General features: G+C 42.0%; 1 protein-coding gene across 3 annotated transcripts in view; it reads right to left on the bottom strand.

The window, feature by feature from the left end:
• The window catches only part of LTK (leukocyte receptor tyrosine kinase), a 97027-nt gene that overhangs the window by 18848 nt on the left and 56836 nt on the right, over positions 1–21343 (bottom strand). For all 3 annotated transcript variants that reach the window (XM_068193467.1, XM_068193468.1, XM_068193469.1), the window contains exons 9-21: positions 20351–20517; positions 15139–15233; positions 10303–10404; positions 8552–8729; positions 7895–8045; positions 5612–5743; positions 4918–5074; positions 3865–4047; positions 3240–3338; positions 2584–2736; positions 1729–1839; positions 914–1100; positions 130–220 (exon numbers count right to left, since the gene is read on the bottom strand). In XM_068193467.1, coding sequence (XP_068049568.1) covers positions 130–220; positions 914–1100; positions 1729–1839; positions 2584–2736; positions 3240–3338; positions 3865–4047; positions 4918–5074; positions 5612–5743; positions 7895–8045; positions 8552–8729; positions 10303–10404; positions 15139–15233; positions 20351–20517 — 1806 coding nt within the window. The remainder of the gene's footprint in view (positions 1–129; positions 221–913; positions 1101–1728; positions 1840–2583; positions 2737–3239; positions 3339–3864; positions 4048–4917; positions 5075–5611; positions 5744–7894; positions 8046–8551; positions 8730–10302; positions 10405–15138; positions 15234–20350; positions 20518–21343) is intronic.

The following is a 21343-nucleotide window of genomic DNA, read 5'->3' as shown; positions in this document are numbered from 1 at the left end:
AAGCCTGCATCACACATATGCATATACCATTATACATGTGATACACATGCATTTCCAGCTGGAATAGGGATAAGATAACATGGCTCTTATGGGTAATTATTGCTGTAGAAGAAATTTGTGGGTACTGACCTTGATAGCCACTTGTAGAGGGTTGGGGTCCCCTGCAATGCCTACTACAGTTCCCTCATAAACCTCACCAAATGCACCATGTCCTAGTGCCCTGCAAGGAAAGAAGAGGGGGAACAGATGTTATATGCCCTTGGATCCAGAGCTGGCCAAGCTCTTCTTTTCATACAGTCCGATACAAATCAAAAACAGAGTTTTGATTTCAACTCAAAACTTCTGAAAATAGCTTATCAGTATTTTCTGTCATTATCACTAAAAAAGGGAGGTTGGATTCTTGATGGTTCTGAACAAAATATAGGCCTGCTCAATCCTAGGATCCTATCACCAAGTACGGCAAAAGAAAGACAAGAAAAATAGAGAACAATGGAATAAGATGGCTGCAGACTGATGTCTTCAGGAGATTGTATAAGAATGATCAAATTGTTCCTTCTGAAGTTTATATAACTTTGATCTGTATCATCTGGATGATGAAGAGCAACTTAGCATGTATCTCTTTGCGACAGGAAATTTCCTTGTGATAGGAAATGCTGAAATAGACATACTGCTATAGATTTTGAAGGGAGCTACTGCCAGGAGGCAAGTGCAATAAAAACACAATCACAGTAGAGGTGAAATACCTACATGTGGGAACATGGAACAGGAGACTCATGATCTTACACTTCTGCTTGAGAACTTTATGGAATCAAATTATCTTAGAGAACATAGCAAGTATCACATTTGTTGTATTTTGGCTGACTTGGACTGGGTGCTTTGCAGTTAGCCAGAGAGGTGGGCCTTGTTTCCTCACCGAAGCAGAGAGATGTTCTTCCGTGGGATCTCCTTCAGCTCGCTCAGAGTGGCGGCCTTCCCTGCAAAGCAGTAGTTGGGGTTGTAATCGGTCATGATGACAGATGTACGGATTTTGCTCAGTTTATATTCTGGGCTCTGCAGACGTGCTCTGGATCCTTCCAGCTGCTGCTTCTTCAGGTGATAAACTAAGGTGGAGAGACGAATGAAAATGCACAAACTAGATCTACAATTGGGCAGAAAAGATAATGCTGGCCATACAGAACAGAATGACACCAATCCCATGATTATAAATGGTCCAGAAACATCTCTGGCTTGCTGTATCGTGCTCTTCTTCACAGTCTCCAGTGATTTAGTACTGGATATGCAAACAGTCTTATTCCTGCAGGCACCTAATCACCTAGGTTTCCTATGTTGTTTTGTGCATTGGCCGAGGAAGAGTGCCCCACGAGACAGTCCCAAAAAGCAAACCATCTCCCTGAATGAATTATATATTTAATTACAGATTGTGATTTCATCTGGTATTGCAGTGGCTGCTACAGAAACACCTGCTAAGAAGGCTTCCTTAGCTCTTTTGTTCTGTGGCAAATACCGGGGAAGAGCAGTCCTTGCCCTCTGGGACTATGCTTGTGCCTAACTGTGGGTGGTGATGTTTCCTATCACTTCTTTTTCCCTGTTCCTCCAATCCACTTGGGAGACCACAACACTTTGGCTCCAAGTATTGAAAGCAGTGGCACATGGCCAGGTGGTCTCCTTTTGTCTAATTTAGCTGGAAAAAAACAGGTCAAAGGGCAATAAGAAGTAAGTGTATCTTACTGATGGACAGGCTGCCACAGGTGAGGATCATTCCAAGCACCACAATCACAGACACCACAGCTAAGAGGAGGGGGAGTGGCAGCTGTCCCTCTGGTATAGGACCCTGGGGCACTGGAAGAATAAAAACAGAGCTCATTAATCAGAAAACAACAAGAGCTATTGTAAAGCATCCCTCTGACTGTTGTTTATATACCAGAAAACAGTACGCAGATCATGGTCAGAGCATCTTATAAAAATTACAGCAAATGCCTCTATAGCCCTGAAGGTTGAAAAAGTACCTAAACAATTTTAAAATCATTGTGAAGATAAAATAAACTGATAGAACACAGATTTCTTATCCATTCTTCAGTTTTCTATAAATGGGTAACATCACTACTCATAAGTTGAAAATGTCAACAGTCTTGATATTTTGGAGCTCCAAGAGACTGTGAAAGGAAGTAACTGTGAGTACAAGGATTCAGCTGACAGGCACAGTGGGAAACTGCTGTGGAAGGAAGCAATTTGTGGCTTAAATAACTCAGCAGTAGGTGGTACATTATCCTGGAGAGGTATTTATGCTTAAATATCTGATACACTGAGCCCATTCAGGAAATTCACGCCATGTCTCTTTACAGATCTTCTACCTCCTGCCTAATCCAAATGTGACTGTTGAAGATAGTGGCAGAGATGAAGCTCAGCATGTAAGCAAAGGTCAGCAGGAATTTTCAGTCCTATGTTTGACTGGCATTTCTCACAACACCTTGTCCACTGGATCCACTAGCTGTAACTCGGGAATTGAACATCAAAAAAGCCAGAAGGAGATATGATATAAAGAACAGAGATGTTATCCAATGAGGCTAAAGCTTCTTAACTTACCAGTGCAGGTGACATTGTCGTTGGCCAGCACAGCCCCCATCTCACACTGGCACACTGGCAGGTTGGTGTCAGGGTCCCGCTTGCAGTTGTCTGAGTGGCAGTGGCTGCAGTTAAGATAGATCTGAACCTCCACCTCACCATGACTCTCCATGGCTGAACAAGAAATCAGACACAACAGTTGGGCTTAGTTCAGTTTTTCCTACCTTGTTCCAGTAAGGTAAAAAAGCCAACAGAACAAAACCCAGCAGGTACCCACAACTTCTCTCCTTCTCTGCAGGAGAGCAGATAGTCCAACACAGTGTGGACATGTCAGAAACCTGATGGGGATCAGGAGGGAAGAAGATATTTGGTTCCTTAAGCAAACAGAGAGGCCTTGAAGGGAATTGACCTGGAAAAGTCAGGGACTGAGGATGCGCAGTTGAACCTGATATCTGGTATCTCTCCTGGTTTAGAGATTCAGAGAAAAAAGGTCCCAGAGCACTATGGAAATACTTAAAGAAATGACCACAGCTAAAGATCTCACCTGCAGCGTGAATTAAGCTTTAATGAAATGAATAGAAAACAAAGACAGGAGAAGAGGGAGGAGGAAAGAGGAAATAGAGAGGAAGAAGGAAAAAAGAGGAAGAAAAGAAATGAGAGTAAGATCCATATTGTACCTGCCAGGGGATGCAAGAAGATCTCTCCTATGGGGTTTACAAAAGAGATGCCATCCTGCCCACCAGCTGTGATATCATCACTATCAGAGGCATGTCCCCCTGGGGAGAGAAGAGTATGGCTAGCTGATCAGTGCTGCATGCTGCAAAAAAATATGATGTCTCTGACGGGTTGCATTCATTCCCATTATCACCTGGGGTGACACTGCAACCTTCCAGTGATATTGGATAGTATAATGTCAAACCCTCACTTGACCTAGCCAGTACCAAGGTTAGTGAAGTGACTTTATCTAATGCAGGTTTCTCAGTTCAGCAAGGTAAAAATGTATTTTTTTTCAAGCAGAAAAAAGAAATGGAACATTTTTCATGCATAACTTGGGAATGGGTGAAGGTGTGATTCATCACACCTTCCAAATATTAAATCACATAGGAACACTTTTGTAACCTTGATTTCCCCAGTTATAGAGAGATGGTGGAGAGCAGGGTGGGTCTCATACTGTTCAGCTTGAAGTATTTGTGCCTCACTCCTGCAGTCATGCACCTCTGCACTAAGAGCACTCTCCCTGACCTGCAGGTGCTCTGAAGGGCACAAAATTATTCACCATGGCTATTGCCCCAGCAGGCTTACCTCTGTACCCTCCGCCTCCTCCCCCAGAAGTACAAGCTCCTCCTCCTCCACCAAAACCACCAGAGGTGGTCCACTGGAGCTTGGCTAGTGCTTGGGGACAAGCTTGACCTCCTTCTCCACCTTCCAGAAGGGACTTCCCAGCCTGAGGAAGCAGACTCTCATCTTGCCAGCCACCACCTCCACCTTCAGTCAGAGAATGAGAAAAGAAAACAAGAATAGGTGAGAGAAGCACAAGCAGAGATGCTTTGTAGAGAGACAGAGATGAGTCCTTATTAATTTCTTAAGTGCCTAGTTCAAGGTAAACCTTTCTTTAAGTTTAAAAGAATATACAGACAAGCTCCTTGCTGCCATGGGCAATAACAAACGGGAAATCTAATGCCCACCATAATGTGTAGCATAAACCAAAACCTCAGCACCAATTTCTTGTGGTTTTAAGAAAATAAAGAGCCTATCACTCCCTTTCAAGACAACTGGTTAGGGCAGTCAGCCATGTAATATGCTGAATTCCTGAGGGAAATAAAAATAGATTGGATTTCTACATCTCACTTTAGTGGCCTCTTTGTAAGCCTACTATAGCAGGATATGGACAACCACCAGGTTTTTTTGTCTCTTAGGAATGGATTCTTGGCACAGCCATCACAAGATTATAAATAAGCTTCCATTTCTGGATTAATTCCCATAATAGAATTGTTGTTGTTAGGGTTTAAGGGGAGTAAGGGGAAAATGTCTTCTCTTCAAAGGCCACTGTTACAGTATGAAGGAGCAGGCTCCATCCCCCAGACATCATTTTCCCTGGTTCAGCTCATAGAAGAGAGGAGTCATCCTATTGAATTGCCTCTGCTGGAGCACTCATCACCTGTCCTGTGCATTCTTTTTTTATCTGGTGACACAACATATAAGAAGATATCCCTTAGAGACTACCAGCGTATTTCTAAAAACTACTGCCAAGAAAAATTCCAAAAGACCGAAAAAGAAGCCTTTGACTTCATGCCTACAGGACAATGAGTGTATTCGGCCACCTGACTCAGATCTTGTGTGCTTTGAGTGTCTCACCTGCTGCCCCAGTCCTCCCACTGACTCCAGGTACTGCAGTGCTGTTCTCAAATTGCTCCAGGGGTACATCATCCAGGGAGTTGTCCTGAGCCTTCAGGTAGGCTTTTCCTCCTCCTCCTGCTGCGATGAGCAAAGGTTCGAAAATTCCATCCTTCTGCTGGAAAACCCCCCATCAAACATCAGAAAAACTTCACATCCCTTGGATATGCCAACTCACACAAACTTATCAAAGATGATGAAAGCATCCCAAAGAAGAATGGCCTAAGGCCAGGGCAATGCTACTGCTTGTCTCATAGAATCATTACAAAAATATTTCACATCATGTTCCTGAGTACAAAAGTAACTGTTTAACTGAACATCAAGGTTTTGGGATTCATTTTTTAAGGACTGCTGCCAGTATTAAAGTGAGATCCTGGTGTAATTCCCACATCTGAGCTGTTAAGGACTGAGGAACCAGTTCAGCTAGCCTAATGACGGTGATAAATACGAATAAGGGTATAAAAAGAGATAAACAACTAAAAAGACAAAAACCAAATGGAGACAGAAAGAGGAGAGGGAGAAAGAGGTAGAAGAGGAAAATTAATTTTTTATAATCTTTTCTAAAAGAACTGTTTATCATATGCCATGACTGACAGTGAGAGCTAGTTGCTCTGCTGGACACTGCTCAGGCAGGATGCAAAGAGGAAATACTTACTCTAAAGATGTAGGTTGCTCCTCCTCCACCCCCACCTCCTCCAGCCCATTCCTTCAGGTCTCTTTTTTTTTTGTAATCTTCTTCAATGAGAGATGACTCCCCTAAGCAGATCTTCTGGGTTTCAGGATTGCCCTGAAAGGAGACAAGAAATGGAGTCAGATATCAGCAAAGTCCAACTCTTGAGACTTGTCTGTGTATTTCCGTATAATAATGTAATAATGCTTGTCGTGCATAATAGACATCTATAAATCAGTATGTAGATTATCTTTGTAGAAAATGACCTTTTCTACTAGGAATGACAGCTGAGGGATAGATCTGTCTGTAACTTCTGATTTGCAAATTCACATTACACATGCAAATGAAAATAGAGATGCATACAGGAAAAAATGTAATAACTCATTGTTAATTTCACATAATTAATATTTTGCACATTTAGAACTTCTTATAACCAAAAACATTTAAGTACTTTGGATTATGGATTAATTCTGAGAACTTTCTTACTGACACATTTACTGTTTATTTCTCAAGGAGATAAATGTAAAAGGAAAGGTGACCCACACATAATTGAGAATAGTCTATTGATACATCTTAGAAGAGTAATTTGGAGACCCAGTTTCTTATTCCTACACCAGTCTTACTGCCTGTGTCCCCTCACTCATGCAGAATCACAGAATGGGGAAGTCTGGAAGTAGCCACTGGAGGTCATCTAGTCAGTCCAACCTCCCTACTCAAGCAGACTTCTCTGGGGCACCTAACTCAGGATTGTGTCCAGATTGTTTTGGACTATCTCCAGAGAAGGAGACTCTACAATCCCTCTGGGAAACCTGTTCCAGTTCTCAGTCACCCTCACAGCAAAGAAGCTTTTCATCACATTCACATGGAACATGTTCCATTTTCTGCCCATTGCATGTCATCCCAAGACTGAGACTGAGATTGATTGAAAATTGACAGAGGGAGAGCTATTTCTCAGTTCTGTTAGTGATGGTGCATGGCCCTTCTTAGTCGCTGGAGCAATTTGTCTGGTTAATTTAAACATGAGAACAAAAGATGGCAAGATAGATGAAGACCAGGGAAAAACAACTGGGGTAAATCTGAGGAGAGATAATCAAGGTTTGGAGCTGCAGAACTTCTCCAGAGAAAGAAAAACAAACATCAGTCACCCAATATACAGATTCATCATGAATTTCAAAGTCAAAGAAAGCTGGGCTTTGGAAGTGGGAAAAATTAACTACAACTTTTTCCAGTAGCACCTGCCAAAGGGAGATAATGCTGGGTTGTAATTTGCCGTTTGGAGAACAAATGATGAAATGCAAGGGATTAATGGACAACTTTTCAGATTATGACCTAAGACTAGAGGGTGCACTGAAAAGGGAACTGCAGATACGCAAATGCGTCTTTTATTTAAATAGATGCAATTTTTGTGCTATATAAAGTGAAGAAAGGGTGGGTTTAGAGTCAATTGCAGCATCTGGGTAAGACATCATCTCCTGTGGGAAAGTAAACAGTAACTTCAAATGCCTACAGGAATAGTTTATGCATCCCCAAACACACTAGTCTGTGAGGGAAAAACAGCTTTGTGCCTGAACAGAGGTTAACAGCATCTCTGGATCAAGGCAGTATCAAAAACTGATGCTGAAAGGAGGTAGTTTTTGAGTTTAAGCGACAAAAGGACTTTCAGATAATTTGGCATAGCATTCAGAGGATACACACATAAGCATTCATGTCACCAATTTCCATTTCTCTTGAGGGTTTTTTTGTCATCACAAAAACCTAATCCAGGGGCCACTGGAGTTAGTGGCAAGATTCTCGCTGGTTTTGGTAGGCTTTGGATTCAGACTTTTGTCTCTAAGCCTAGAGAGTATATAACACTGTGCAGCCACAAAACTTCTGGATGCTTCCATAAATAATAGTAAATTTTCTGAAAATCTTGGCAGACAGCAAAAACTCTGGACTGTGGAAAAACAAGAGAGGGAGCACATCACTTGCTTATGAGCTTCCTGCTTAAAATAAGCACAAGAGAGCCGATTAAGAACTTATTTCAAACACCAGGAGCTTAAAGCAAAGTTTCTGTGGGCTTCATATTTGTTTGTGCATTTTGGGATTGTTTTTCTTTTCAGTGTCCTTTATATCTGTTTTGAGATTTTTTTTTCCTGACTTCTTTTATTGAGTCTTTCCTGTCTCCTGTCTGGATTCTGAGATTTCTATCTTTTATCACCAAACCCCAAGCCACCCACTGAATAGTATCTGCAAGGTCTCTGCCCACATGTGCTTTGTGGCCCTCACCCCAGGGCAGGCATCCTCCCCCTGCTGCCCCACTAAGATGTACAGCAGCTCATCTTTCTCCAGGTGGAAGGTGGCTGAGATGAAGACCCCATGGGACCTCTTGTTGTGGTTTTTGGCTCCCTTCCCCCCGGCTGCTCCATAAGCAGAAATCCTGCAAGACAAAGTAAATAAATGAAGAAACAGCTCTCACACTTCTCATCCCCAAAGTAAATCCATCTGCAAGGTCTCCCAGCCTTCACTTCCAAAAGGACATTTCTCCAGAGCAGGCTCCCCTGCTGTAGCAACTTGTGACTATTCCTTGTCTGACACCCATGTAGGTAGGTTGCACAAGACCAGTACCGGAAACAGAAACTGCAGGAACAAATAGCATGAGCTGGTATAGCCCACTCCAGAAGTCTAAGGCTACAGGACTGAGATGATGGTGGCACTCCTTGACTGCATGCCCACTCTTACTCCTCTTCTGATCTCTTCTACATCTCTGCTCACTCTTCCATGCTTCACAGTAGCTCAGATATGTATCCTAATAGCTACTGCTCCTATTTCTTCACCGTCCCCTCTACCCATGCAGTGCAAGTGGTCCCACACTTGTGCTTGTTGAATCTCCACAAACAAAAAGCAGTTAGAGGTGGCTGCCCCCCAACACACACTGATCCTCACCTGTATCTGTTTGTGGCTGGCACTCTCCAGATTTGCACTCCCCGGAGCCTGCCCTCCTTCTCCACAGTCACTGACACATTGCTGTTCTTGTAGGCACTGTCACACTGAGCTTGGGTTGGCCCATGGGGACCACTGGCACCACATGTTGAGAACCACCACAGAACAACAGTTGTGTCCCCTGTGACCAAAACAGCAAGAGTTGAGTCAGATGTCAGCTTCCCTGCATTTCTCAGTACTTATACCCACTTTCTTCTAGTCATAGCACAACTACTGCTTTGTTATGGTCTCTTTCTCTGTTTGTTTTTCTCCTTTCTCTCCTTATTTCTTGCACACTATTTGATAAATCATGGGCTGAAGATAAACTTTATCAATTGGGTGTGAGAGGGGAAAGGAAAAGGGAAGAGGGACTGAACTTCTAAGGGGTTTATCCAAGTGTCTCACAGATATGATCAAATTCCTCTTCTCAGTGCCAATCTGAAGCAAGATGTTCAGCTTTCCAAATGAGAACTAAACCATGTACACAGAGACAAAGGTTGAAAACATCTGTCATTACATCTAGTGACCATTTATGAAACACAGTGAAAGTTTGAAGGGACTTGTCTCAGGCTTGCACAAGAAGCCTGTGGCAGCAGAAAGTGCCAGGCAACTGCCTCTTGCTACCATCTCTAGGGACCCTTTTTCCCCAAGTAATTTCTTTCCTGGTTCTTATTCAGCATTATTTTTTTGTTTCTACAACAGTTCAGTATATAAGGATGCTTTCTCTTTCCCAACCATTTCTAAGACCCAAACAAATCCATCTTCTCCACTGAATTAGATAAGGCCTAAGAATAAAACTTTTTAGTAATGTATCTAAAAATTGTGTGATGCAGTTTGTACACAAAAGCCAGGGTCAAAAGTAGAACTGTTTAAGAGCTGAATTATTAAAATAGAGGTAAAAATTACAGACTTTTAAAAGAAAAATTCCAATCTTGTTTAAAGGAAAAGGCAAGCAAACTATCTCCAACAGACATCATCCTGTGAACATGCAGATGACCAATGCAGTATGAGTTTCAGCTGCATTACAGCATCCTCCATACCTAATGGGAACAGACAGCAGTACAGATTGTCACATTCCAGGTGTCACAACCTTCAGGAGCTGGGACAGTCACACACTGGTATTTGTTGGCCACAAAACAGCCTCATGAAAACCTCTCCTCCTCACCTTCTCCTTTAGACAGCTCTTCTCACCCACACGATTCTTATCTGTCCTCCAGAGTGGCAATCTCTACCACTACCAGTAAATTAGTCCTGAGTGTTCCCTTGTTCTCCTACTTTTTCATCCAATTTTTCCCTTCAGTGGATTTCCTCATTCTTCCTTACTTCTCCCTGGATTTTCTTCTTTACACCACTATTCTACACTCATTTTATTCAGCTTCAGCGCTCAGCACTCTTTCTATTCCTAACTGTCTGTACCGGTCTATACATTTTGTTCCTAAGCTGCCTTTCCATGCACTCCGAATCTGAGTCATGCAGCTTCTGTTTTCACTTGAAGAGATTCTGCTTTTCTTTAAAGAGGACCTGCCATCTCAGGGCTGGTGAGCTGGGCTCCAGCAAACTGCTTGCCAAAGCTGGAGAGACTACCTGACACAGCCTCCACATCTTTGGATTATCTGCAGCTGCTTCACTGCTGTAGGCAGGCAGATCACACAGGAGACAGGAAGGGAGCCACCTTTTATAGCCAAGAGCCAGGTTTTCAGTACTGAATCATGTACCTGGGAGGGAGGGCTCTTCCAGGGGGTTCAGAAGATGTTCATCCATGATACTAATTTCACGTGGGTAGTGGCGTTTCCCACCAAAATGATTCAGTTGTCTTCCTGTAATAGTTTGTAGAATAGAGGAAGGAGGTGGGAGGATGGTAGAAAAGAGTGATGGAAAATTTAAAGATTACATTAATTAATTAAATACAGCCATATGGTTAAGATAAGTAAATATTACCTTGGGTAGAAAAGGTGTATTGAACAATCATAATTTTGTATTACTCTTTTGAGCCCAAGTCTTAGGTAAGCTACTTGTATCTGTGCTGAAGGCAGTGGGTCTTCACAGGAACACAGACCCTCCATGTTATCCCATGCAGGATAAGCTCCTTGGTCTGCAATTTCCTCTAGCTGTGATTACAGGAGATTCTAGGAAAAATGTAGTGTGGGAGAACAGATACCAGGTATTGATGTTCTGCTGGTCAAACAGGCAGATGACAATTCTGGACAGTCAAATGACTGGAAGTGTAAAGGAGAATGGTGACAAAAATCATTGTCTTTGGTTCTGAGTAGTGTTGTGGCGAGTAACCCAGCTTAACAGACCCCTTCCACCTCAGCAACCAACTTTTAGCACCTGAGAACTCACTTAGAGAATAAATAACTAAATAAAATTACATGCCTCACTAACATACACAGTTAAGTAATAGAAACATACCCTTGACACAAGCTGTAAATCTTTGGACAAACTTTTTGAAAATCAGAAACCAAAACCATACATTTCTGACCACTGAGATAGGCCTTTGAAAACCAGCTCTTTCTCAGAGAGGAGGAATTTCAAATCAATTGCTGATCTAAATCGTCTGAATGCATTGAGAACACTACAACACCAATGCTGCCTTACCACAGGAAAAAGTAATAATGAACCCTTGCCTCATAATATGCAAGCATCCTGTTTCAACAGTTAAATTACCCATTTTTATGCAGATTTTTGATTGGAAAATCTCTAAGAAAAAGGACAGGCTTCTTTCCATTTTGTGAGCCCTCAGTTAATTTAATACTGAACATTTTTCATCAGTGGAAAAACATTACAAATATTTCAATTTGTTCCAGTTGTGAGAATCTAACAGCTGTCTGATGCTCTACTGAAAAGAGACTAACTCAGTTCCAGATGGACAATTATCTCTGCCACAAAGCCACTTCTCTAAATAGCAATAATTAACACCCTTGTTAGCTGTGTCAGAAAGGCCAAATAACTAACTGAAGCATGGAGACCTTGCTGAGCTTTTACTCCTGAGAATATTCCCTCCAGGTCTGACTGAAAGCACATTGATGCACACAAATAAAAGAAAGCTTTGTACTGACACACTCTGCTCATACTGAGATGGAGAACTTCAATGGATAAAGTTGTCAAGCCAGTGAAAAATGAAATTAACTCAAAACAAATGAAATTAATCAAATGCAAGGAGGAAAACAGAATGAAAAATACAATGTATGGCCAGAAAAGATGCTCCCCAAGGCCTGCACTGAATTACAGATTCCAAAGGTCACAACAGTTTCAGATACTTAGCGATGTACCAGAAGTCTGGTTATGCTTGCCAGAGCAAAGGAATGTAAATCACTCTCTGAAACAGAGAGCTGATCTTTGTGTCTGCATGGATTTTTTTGTGGCATCCCAATGAGTATCCTAAGGCAATGTCTCATTTCCAAACAAACAGTCTTTCCTCCTTCTCCAAACAGTCTCAAACCCTTGCTCTCCAGAAGAAACTTTCTGTCTCCTCCATACTAAGCAGTAGATGAGCTGCACCACAGGCTGAGCATAGCCTGTCCACATGAGCTGTTAACACTTTAAAGGTTGATGTGTTATGCACTGTCAGACACAAACTTGTAAGGGGGCATTTTTTACAAACCTAGTGTAGCCCTGGGACCCAGGGGCTGCTCCTTCAGTCTATTTTAGTTTCCACTTCCTCTTCTAACAGCCAACATGTTGACTGTAAAGTGAATGGAAGGGAACAAGGATTAATTCATATCAAGGTGCATCTATATCAAAAAAATGCAAAGAGCACAGACTTCCTTTCTCCATGTTTTAGCTAACACTGATTCCCCCACTGAAATGAGACAGAGGGAAGTGTAAAGGAGAAAGAGGAGACATCTTCTGCAGGCTGAGAGCTAAAGTAATTCACTCATTCACTGCTTCAATATCTCTGTGACTGTAATGAAAATGGAGATAGGGATCTGGTGGCTGAGATTAATCAGAGTAAGATGCCTCACAGGATCCTCAAGGTACGAATGGTCTCTTCAAAGATTCCACCTCACTAATGCTGACTGCAGTACTCCTGAATATCAGACTTTGCTGGGTCAGGGACTGTAAAATCAAGAAGTAGAGGTAATCTACACAAAAGGTCTCTTTGGACAGTCTTGCCATTTATAAAGCAATCTTCTGGGAAATTGAAAATTATGCACAGTCTTTCTAGGCCAGGGCAGTAGAATTTGATAGACCACAGACTTGTGATCTTAACTGGAATACAATGCTTAGAGCACCAAAAGATAATAGTAAAGGCAGTGAGAAGGGCAACTCAACTATCAGCATTCTATTTGCTGTGCTAGTCCAGATTTTCACTTTAAAACACTCAAAATTCAGACCTTTTCCTATATAAACACTATTTCACTGAAACTATGAAGTATCTTTATGCCTGTCTGCATGAAGTTCTCACAAAGAACCAGACATGCCATCCAGTCTGTGACACTGTCTTACACAAGGTGATTGTATAAGCCAAAATGTGGTTTCAACTCACCCTTTTCACAGGGAAAAACATCTGTCAATGCCGAGGAGCTGCCCAGGAGCTGCCATAAAGAATGGCCTGTTTGGGTTTTGTCCTTATTGATGTCTCTTGAGCTGCCCTCACTACTCAGTTGTTCACGTAAATCTTACTGAACCTTCTTCTCAGTTTTAAGGTCTGTGGAAAACCTCACCTTCTCTCCCATCTTGCATACAAAAACAGTGCTTTCATTCAGCACTGGGTTTTGTAGAGTTGAACTACAAGATTGAACTAGATGGAGAAAATAATATTTACATCCTAGCAAGCAGCAAATCTTTCCTTCCTGCCATACATCCTTCCTGCTGCCCTCATGAAAAGAATTCACTGCTTGGATTTTAATTGGCTCTGTCTCTGACATCTGAAACCTGTCCTTACCAGGGATAAGTAATTTCATTACTGAAAACACAGCTGGGCTTCTCTGTAACATAACTGAATTAAAGTCATGAGAAGACAAATACAAGGGGGCTGCTCTTAGAGGCGAGAAAACGCCAATTTGCAAAGAGGATTCAAGGAACAGTGGCAAGTGCAAGGCTTCCGAGAAATGTTTCCTTCGTGATGTTTCTTCTGCATGACTCACACATCTCTGGGCCGTGCCTTCGCATGGGGTAAGTCCAGTTGCTCCTGGACATCAGTGCAATTCATCCCATTGAAAATAAGGGTACCCTGGGTGGTCTAATGGACAAGCTCTGATAACATTGCTGCAGGGGCATTTACACCCCACCTGTTTGCCAAAGGGTGCGTACCTACACCACTCCCAGAAAAATGTCTGTGGATAAACTGGAGGATCTGTCTGAGAGCAGTAAACTCCAGCAGCTGGATGCACATCACCTGGCCCAAGTGCATCTGGAGTCACTCCCTTCAGCTTCCTCAAAATTCCAAAACAAACTGCTAGCATGGAGGTTGGAGAGAGGACTGTAAAGGAGCTAGAGTGAAAAAATGAAATTACCATAAAGGATCAGCTTTTCCTCTTAATTTCAAGTGAAACTGTGCATACTCAGCATTTTATAGAAGAGTGGTTTCAGTGCCCACAGAACAAAGGGACGATGAACAGGACACTGAACCAGAAAAGGATGGGAAGGAATAGTGGCTTCTATTGATGAGCTTTTACCACATCTATTTCACATAAGCCTTCCCATATGTTATGTTAGGCTATAGCTAGCCACTGCAGGGACATGCTATGACCCTAAATGCTGACATATTGAGTGTGGTGACGCGTAGAGTGACACAGTATCACCAACCCACATTTTGTCTGCAACAGAATTTACCATTCAAGTGTTGCATATCTTCCAGTTCCTTTGCAACCGAGCATTTTTTTTTCCCCAGGGACAAAAGAAGGCAGTTTCTAATATTTGCAAGTAGTTTAAGTACTTAAATTCCTTCCCCATGTCTGCTAAGAACATCCACTACAACTCCTGCTAACATGTTTCAAAGGGTAGCACTGGCTCCATTTTTCTCTGGAATAGTTGTCAGTCACGTTCAATGTAATGAAGCAAAGGAAAGCTGTTATATATCTGGCAGTGATAGCTAATGTACCTCCTTACAGACTAAAACAAATTTGTTGGAGTAATCTAAATTTTATTGTCAGAGAGTCTATTTACTCCTTCATTTTCTTCCTTTTCTCCACAAAAATATGGTGACTTTTGCCTTTGACTTCAACAAATTTGTTTTAGGTATCAATTACCAGGGTGCATAGATCAGCAGGGACTATGGAAAAATAGTGTGATGTAATCCTTCCATTTAGGGTTAAGGAATAAGTTTAGTGTTTCTTGCCAAGACACACAGGCAGGTCTCAACTATGTGATACAGAATATCCCATCTTAGAGGAAAAAAAAGAGCACTGGGAGACTCTGACACAGAGAAAAATTGCATCTACTTGCAATCTTCAGTAGGTCTGAGATAAAATGGCATCATGCTGAAAAAGTTGACACAAATTATCCAGGCACATTCTGTGGGGAGAACAGATTGTGCGTCCTGGGCCTCTGGGATGCTGATTACACTACCGAAATTTTTAGGGGATTCTGCAACATTTGTGGCTCACCGTCAGTGAAGCAGTCCAGGCCAAATGTAATGTTGTCGATAGCAATGTCAGCTTGGGAATTCCAGCCCCAGGTTGCCAAGAGTTCCAGTTGAAACCTTTGCAATAAAACAGATGTTTTAGAGCAGACCAACAAAGGACTAAGGAGAGGGAAAAACAAAACAAATAAACAAACAACCTCCCTAAAAATACAATGTTCCCTTATCATGGAAAAAACATCATCACTATTTAGAATTTTTCCTCCAGACAAGTCCAGCTGAGCAGCCAAAAGGTCTTCCTCTAAGTGTTAGACACATATCAACTCCTCCTAAGTGCCACAACATTCATACAATTTCACATTTCATGGGGAACAAGAATGAGAGCCCTACTTCCCCTGCTATCTGCACATACATACAAGCAACTGTCCCCCACTAAGTTTTATACACAAACAACCATCCATATTCAATTACCAGAAACAGTCAGGGAATTAGACTGGGGGAAAAAACATCTCCTCCTTTCCACCCCCAAAGAGATAGAGTAAAAACTGAGCAGAATATCCAAATGTCTTGGGCCTGATCCTCAGCCAATGTAACTCAGAAGGTGACATGAGTTTATTTCAGAAGGGTAGGACATTATCAATTTCAGCCACAATTCCTTGAAGAGTTAGCTCCCTGGGCTGTCTCATCTTTTTCCACTATGCCCAGGTGTTCCTTATCTAGGAGCTCTGTCATGTCCATGTGTACTGCTACCTTCTGAATTCACAAGGAAGAAAGAAAATAAGCTGAAGGATCTCCTTCTAATGGATAGGACTGAATTGTTTTTCATTACATTTCAGAAATAAACAGATGTCTGATGTCCAGTCCATTTAGAGCTTATTAAAAGCATATGGGCAGGACCTCTGTTGCTGTCTCTGGTACAGATCAGTGATGATTTATGAGAGATCAAGCACTGACCTGCCTACCACATTAATCATTCAGCCTAGAAACACACTTGTCCCAAATTAGTGGCAATAAAATATGTGTGTGCATTCCACCCACCAACCAAATGTTGGTCGATATCCACAGTTAGTTGCATGGCTACACAAAAATCTTTAAGGATTAACTGCTTTTACTCCAACTCAAGAATGACCCCTTGTGCTTAAATGAAAGCATTCACACCTTCAGGATCTGAGCACTGTGGAAGTAAGTGCAGCAAATGCAAATCAAGGGTCCCCTGAATGATCTCTTAGCTGTGGTGTTAGTGGGGGAATTTTTCATTAGATCCCCTTCCTACAGAAACCCTTCTCTTCAACAGCAGGCTTAGCAAGAGCATTTTCAAACTTCGTATATGAGTCCACTAACAAATGACAATAATTCCCCCACCTATCTGATGGAAGAGGGTCAGAGCACCCTGAGCCCAGAACCAGGGCACTTATAGGACCCACAGGCATAGACACAGTACTACATCCTACCCCTTACTTAAGGCACTCACATGGCATTATACCCTTGGTCAGGTCAATCTGCTGTGTCTGGTCCATGGAGACAGAGCAGACAAGGGTCCCTGGCACTGCACTGCAAGGCAGGTTTCTGTTCCAGCTGAGTACAAGACGGGACCTTGAGGAATGACACTGCCCGTCCCCAGTGCATGAGAATTGACATTTCATAACCTCTAGGCTCTGTATGCCTCCCCTTCCTCTTAGCTTCAGAAAAAGGGGAGAAATTTGTCTTTTGAACTCAGTGCTGTCTTAGCCAGAGGGGTTTCCAGTGTTCCCGTTCATTGATCTCATTTTGCTGACTCCAACAAATTATGTTCTCCAGCTCTCTGTTGTCTGGTCTTCTGCTTGTTTGGTTTTCTCCTGATAACATTATTTTTCCTTGTGTGTGTGAACCAAATAAGTGGATTTGCCAGCCATTCACCAGAAGCAGTTTTTCAAAGTAGATAGATGCCCAGCTGGGCGACTGATAAGCAAACTGTGCCTTCCTTCTCTCCTAAGAAATAAATTCATTGGATGAAGGTGTTGCTAAAAGCTGCCTAAATAGAGCCTTCATGTCCTCCTTGTTCTTTTTGCTAAGGTTTCTCTACTTTTGGCCCCATAAAGCAGTTCATGGCCTGCAACTTGTTATGTTTAAATTCATGACTACTCTTCTCCCAGTGCGGTCTATACCTACCCACTTTACTGCTGTCTACCATCCCCTTAAGGAACAAGGGGAAAGTACAGCAGTTTCCTATAGCAAGAGAAAGACAGGAGTTTCCTGGAGATTTGGGATACAGAAAAACAGCATGCCAGCTCAAAATCTGCACTAAAAATTAAGCATTGCTAGAGCTTACCAAGGAAAGCTGACAACACCCATAAATACACAGAATAGTCATTCATGAAGTTTTATACCAAACTGTAGTAAAATTGTCCAGCAATGTTCATTACACACCTCTGTTTACAATTGTTTTCAACTTCACTAACATTAACATGATTTAGACTGAACTTTTCTATTTCGGGTGATTTGGTATGGCTTTTCTAGCAGTCAAAGCATTTTGTGAGTGCTGAGGATGAGGCAATGCAGGAATTCATGATTCTGACCATGCTCAAAAATGCTGGTAACTTTTTAAGCACTCTGTGCCACTAGGTATTGGAAGTGAGATCTGAAATTTGGGAGGAAGAGAGTCACATGGCAGACATGAGGTGTTTTTTTTCTTTTCACATGAATGAGAATCAATTAATATTTTAAGAAAATATATTTGAAATTTTTAAATCCCTGACATTTCCATAACTGGTATTTTTTTTTTTAATCCTGCAGTTTCCTCTTCCCTGGATATCTGAAAGTCTCAGGCAAAATGGTACTTTCCAAGCAGTACTATTATGAACCATGTCAGGTCCTGCTTCAGCTGCATGAGGTGAGAACTACCCTTCCAAATTAACGGATAAACATTTTCTTCCCCAGCCTTTCTTTCTGTTGCTGACTCTGGCCAAACAGGAGGGAAAAAAAAAGCTGCCTGAACTGAATCCAGAGTCAACAAGTGTTATCCTGGAGAGAGGCTGGGAGCTCACTGGGAATTTTATAGCAGAGGGGCTTGGACTTGGTGTGCAGGGGATTTGGGCCCAAGATCTACAGAGAGAATTAAATAGCCAGTCAAACAGGAGTACTGGGAATAAACCTTTACTGTAGGTCTGGGATCATTGAAATGAAAGCACACAAGAGATAGCTAGGAGGAGAAGGGAAGTGCAAGGAAGGGATTCGGACTTCATAAAAAAAAAAAAAAAGAAAAAAAAAAAAAACAAACAAAAAAAAACAACCAAACTAAACAACACACAAACACAGCAGCTGCTAGAAGAGAGATGGAAACAAGAAGCAGAGAGGAATTCAGAAAGGAAATTACAACCAGAGGCGTGAGAAAGATAAAATGGTTTCCCAAATGGGAGGCTGAAGCAAAAGAAAGAGAGACCAAGTATATGAAAACAAGGAAGAAAGGCACCGAGTGCCTGCAGTAGCAGGTAAGACAGGACAGAAGGAGTAGAACATGGAAACAACAAGACAAGAAGACTGAGATGGAGCCCGTGTCCTGGGAGCACAAAGACCAGGGTTTCCTCCCTTGGGGAAATAGCTTCAGCAACTTCTAGCAAATTGTGTGCTTGTTCTGCATCTGTTACAGATCAATGTAGCAAATGGCAACTTATTACTTCTGTCAGTCACCTGGCTATCACAGGTGGTACAGATTCGCCTTCTAGACTGAACAGTTCCATCCTTATTCACAGTGATCATCACTGTTCTGCCACTCAGTTTTAAATTTGAAAATGTCATACAGAAAGGTTACATGAAGTAAAACAAGATAGAACTACTTGAAACAGACTGTAATAATAAATGCATGCATGACCTAACTACATCTTTCATTTTGCCTAAGTGCTCAACTTTTTCAAACATTGCAGTATTTGAACATTTGAATATCAATTGGTTTTTGATGCTATTCTGGCTAGTGCTCAAAAAAAGTATCTTGCTTTCCAAGCCCTTCTGCCATGTAAGCTCCATTTTGCTTCAGAATTAAGGGCCAATACAGAAATTAGAGGCTTCAGGGAACAAGCATAAGGGACTGTATATCAGAGGAGGCAGAAGGTCTTAAATATCTCTGAAGAACCCATTGGTCTCTGCTGCAGACAGATCCACAGTAGAGTGCCCAGAGAAAAGAGTTATTCTGCACTAATTCACTGGCCATACTTTACATATTCATAACTAAACAGATACTAACCCATAGGGCTTCAGATGGTGTCAGACAAAATTATTAAATACAGTGCTAGCAGGCAGACCAATCCTACCCTAAAGGAATCATTCATGGCAAAGGTGTGTATGGTGAACACATGATAATACTGACACCAAAGGTAATCAGGAAATTAAACTAGAAAGAGGGTAGAGCAATATTTATAATATTCCCTGTATAGACTTGGAGGGTTTTTTTTTTCCTTAAGTTTCATGTGAAACGGGCCTTCCTCAGGAATATGAAAAAAAAAATCCAGATTGAAGAAACTGAAAAAGAAAGCTTACATTGTGCAAAATAACCAGCTACCAGCACCAGCTACGTGGCTACGTGGCTTGAGATTGAGTGACACTAGATGAGGGAGGAGAAATGCCTGAATAAAATTTGATTCCATTGAAATTCTTTAAATCTTCAATATTTCACTTCATTTGAAAATCAATATTGCGCAGTATTTCTACATCTAAACCCATGAAAACTTTAATGTAAAGCTCATTTGGGCAACAGTCTCTTTCTGAAATCATTGCATCAGTAATGTGGGAATGAAGGATCTCCAGCTGCCCAGGCTACACTGATATAGATCCTAAACTGGACAGCTCTATTGGCTAAACTGTGGAATTGCCATCCCTTTGACTTACATGAGTGTTTTTTACTGTGGGAGTATGAAGAGCAGCTATGCTAATGCAGCTGTTTCCCTGCCAGGAGCACTTTGCCCCTGTGAGTACACTGGCTTGCTCAGATTGCTAAAAAGATTTTAGTACAGATGCTTGCTGTTCCCAAAACATAAGTACTGTTTGAGGCTGCACAGAAGTGCAGTCACATGGTGTGGGCTTGCGTTGAGCTGAGCTGTGCATGTGCACAAAGATATGCACTTACGGCAGAATACTTCCTGAGCAAGCAGAGTCGCTTAAAAACAGCCCTGAAAAAAGGCAGGAATGAAAGTGACACTTCACAATAAAGATAGTAACAATTTCCTAAATCTATAGGGATAACCCTGGCTGCTGAGTGGAGCTCTTACCGGTTCTGAAGCACTGGCATTGGTAAGGTGATGAGAAACCAGTGATCACTCCAGCTCCCTGCCCTTTCCCACATTGGCAAGGTGATTGGAGCTCCCTTTATCTCTTCCCTGAGAAAGAAGGAGACTGTACCATTGTAGCTACCGAAAACATGCACCGAAAATTGAATCTGTAACAGAGGAAGAAGAGGGAAAGAATGGTGATATGTGACAAAAGGGAAAGGTAGTCACTTCTCTCCTCCCTGGGAATTTGGGACACCAAACCTCCAAGTCAGGGTCAAATTCTTTAATGACAGAAATCATTAAGCCCCACTCACTGATTGCATTTGACTCAGCACCATTACTAGCACAGAATTTTCTCAGGGAAGGCCTGAACTGGCACTCCTGTCGGGCAGCTGTTCGTCAACCACTAATGAAAATATCCACAGCCTCTGACACCATCTGGGTGAGAGGACTGGTTTTCTTGTTATTGCCTTTTCTGAGGAGAGAGCTGTTCTGCCCCAAATACCTTTGAAACAAGGACTGTCTCTAGAGGCAAGAAACCTCAGTCCATCTACCTGCCCCAACTCCTAGGCACCACCTAAATTTTAGCACCCCTAAGACAAGTGAACAACAAAATCAGCAGGCCAAAGAATGTCTCGAAGCAGGACTTGTTCCTCTTTCTTTGCAGCAACCACTTCCAGTTTGCCACAGAGCAAGAGAAAGTTGTCATTTCTACCACTGCTGCAAATACTCAGCAATCCTTAATGCTACAGAGAGCTCCAGTACTGGCAGGAAAGGGAGCAGACACATGTTCTGCAAAGAGCAACAAACAGAAGTTCCTTGGTCCTGCCATGTGGCCTTAAATCCTTGCCAGTGGAGGAGAATGGATCCAGATCTCCTGTGGCCTTTACACAATAACCAATAGCTACTGCTTCTCCTCTCCTGGTTTTGTAAACTTATCTCCAGTCACATATTATTTTGTTGTTTATGTTGTACCCAGCATATTTTACCTGG

Source organism: Anomalospiza imberbis, chromosome 6 (assembly GCF_031753505.1).
Source record: "Anomalospiza imberbis isolate Cuckoo-Finch-1a 21T00152 chromosome 6, ASM3175350v1, whole genome shotgun sequence".
Lineage (NCBI taxonomy): Eukaryota > Metazoa > Chordata > Aves > Passeriformes > Viduidae > Anomalospiza > Anomalospiza imberbis.
This window is presented reverse-complemented; position numbering and strand designations above follow the sequence as displayed.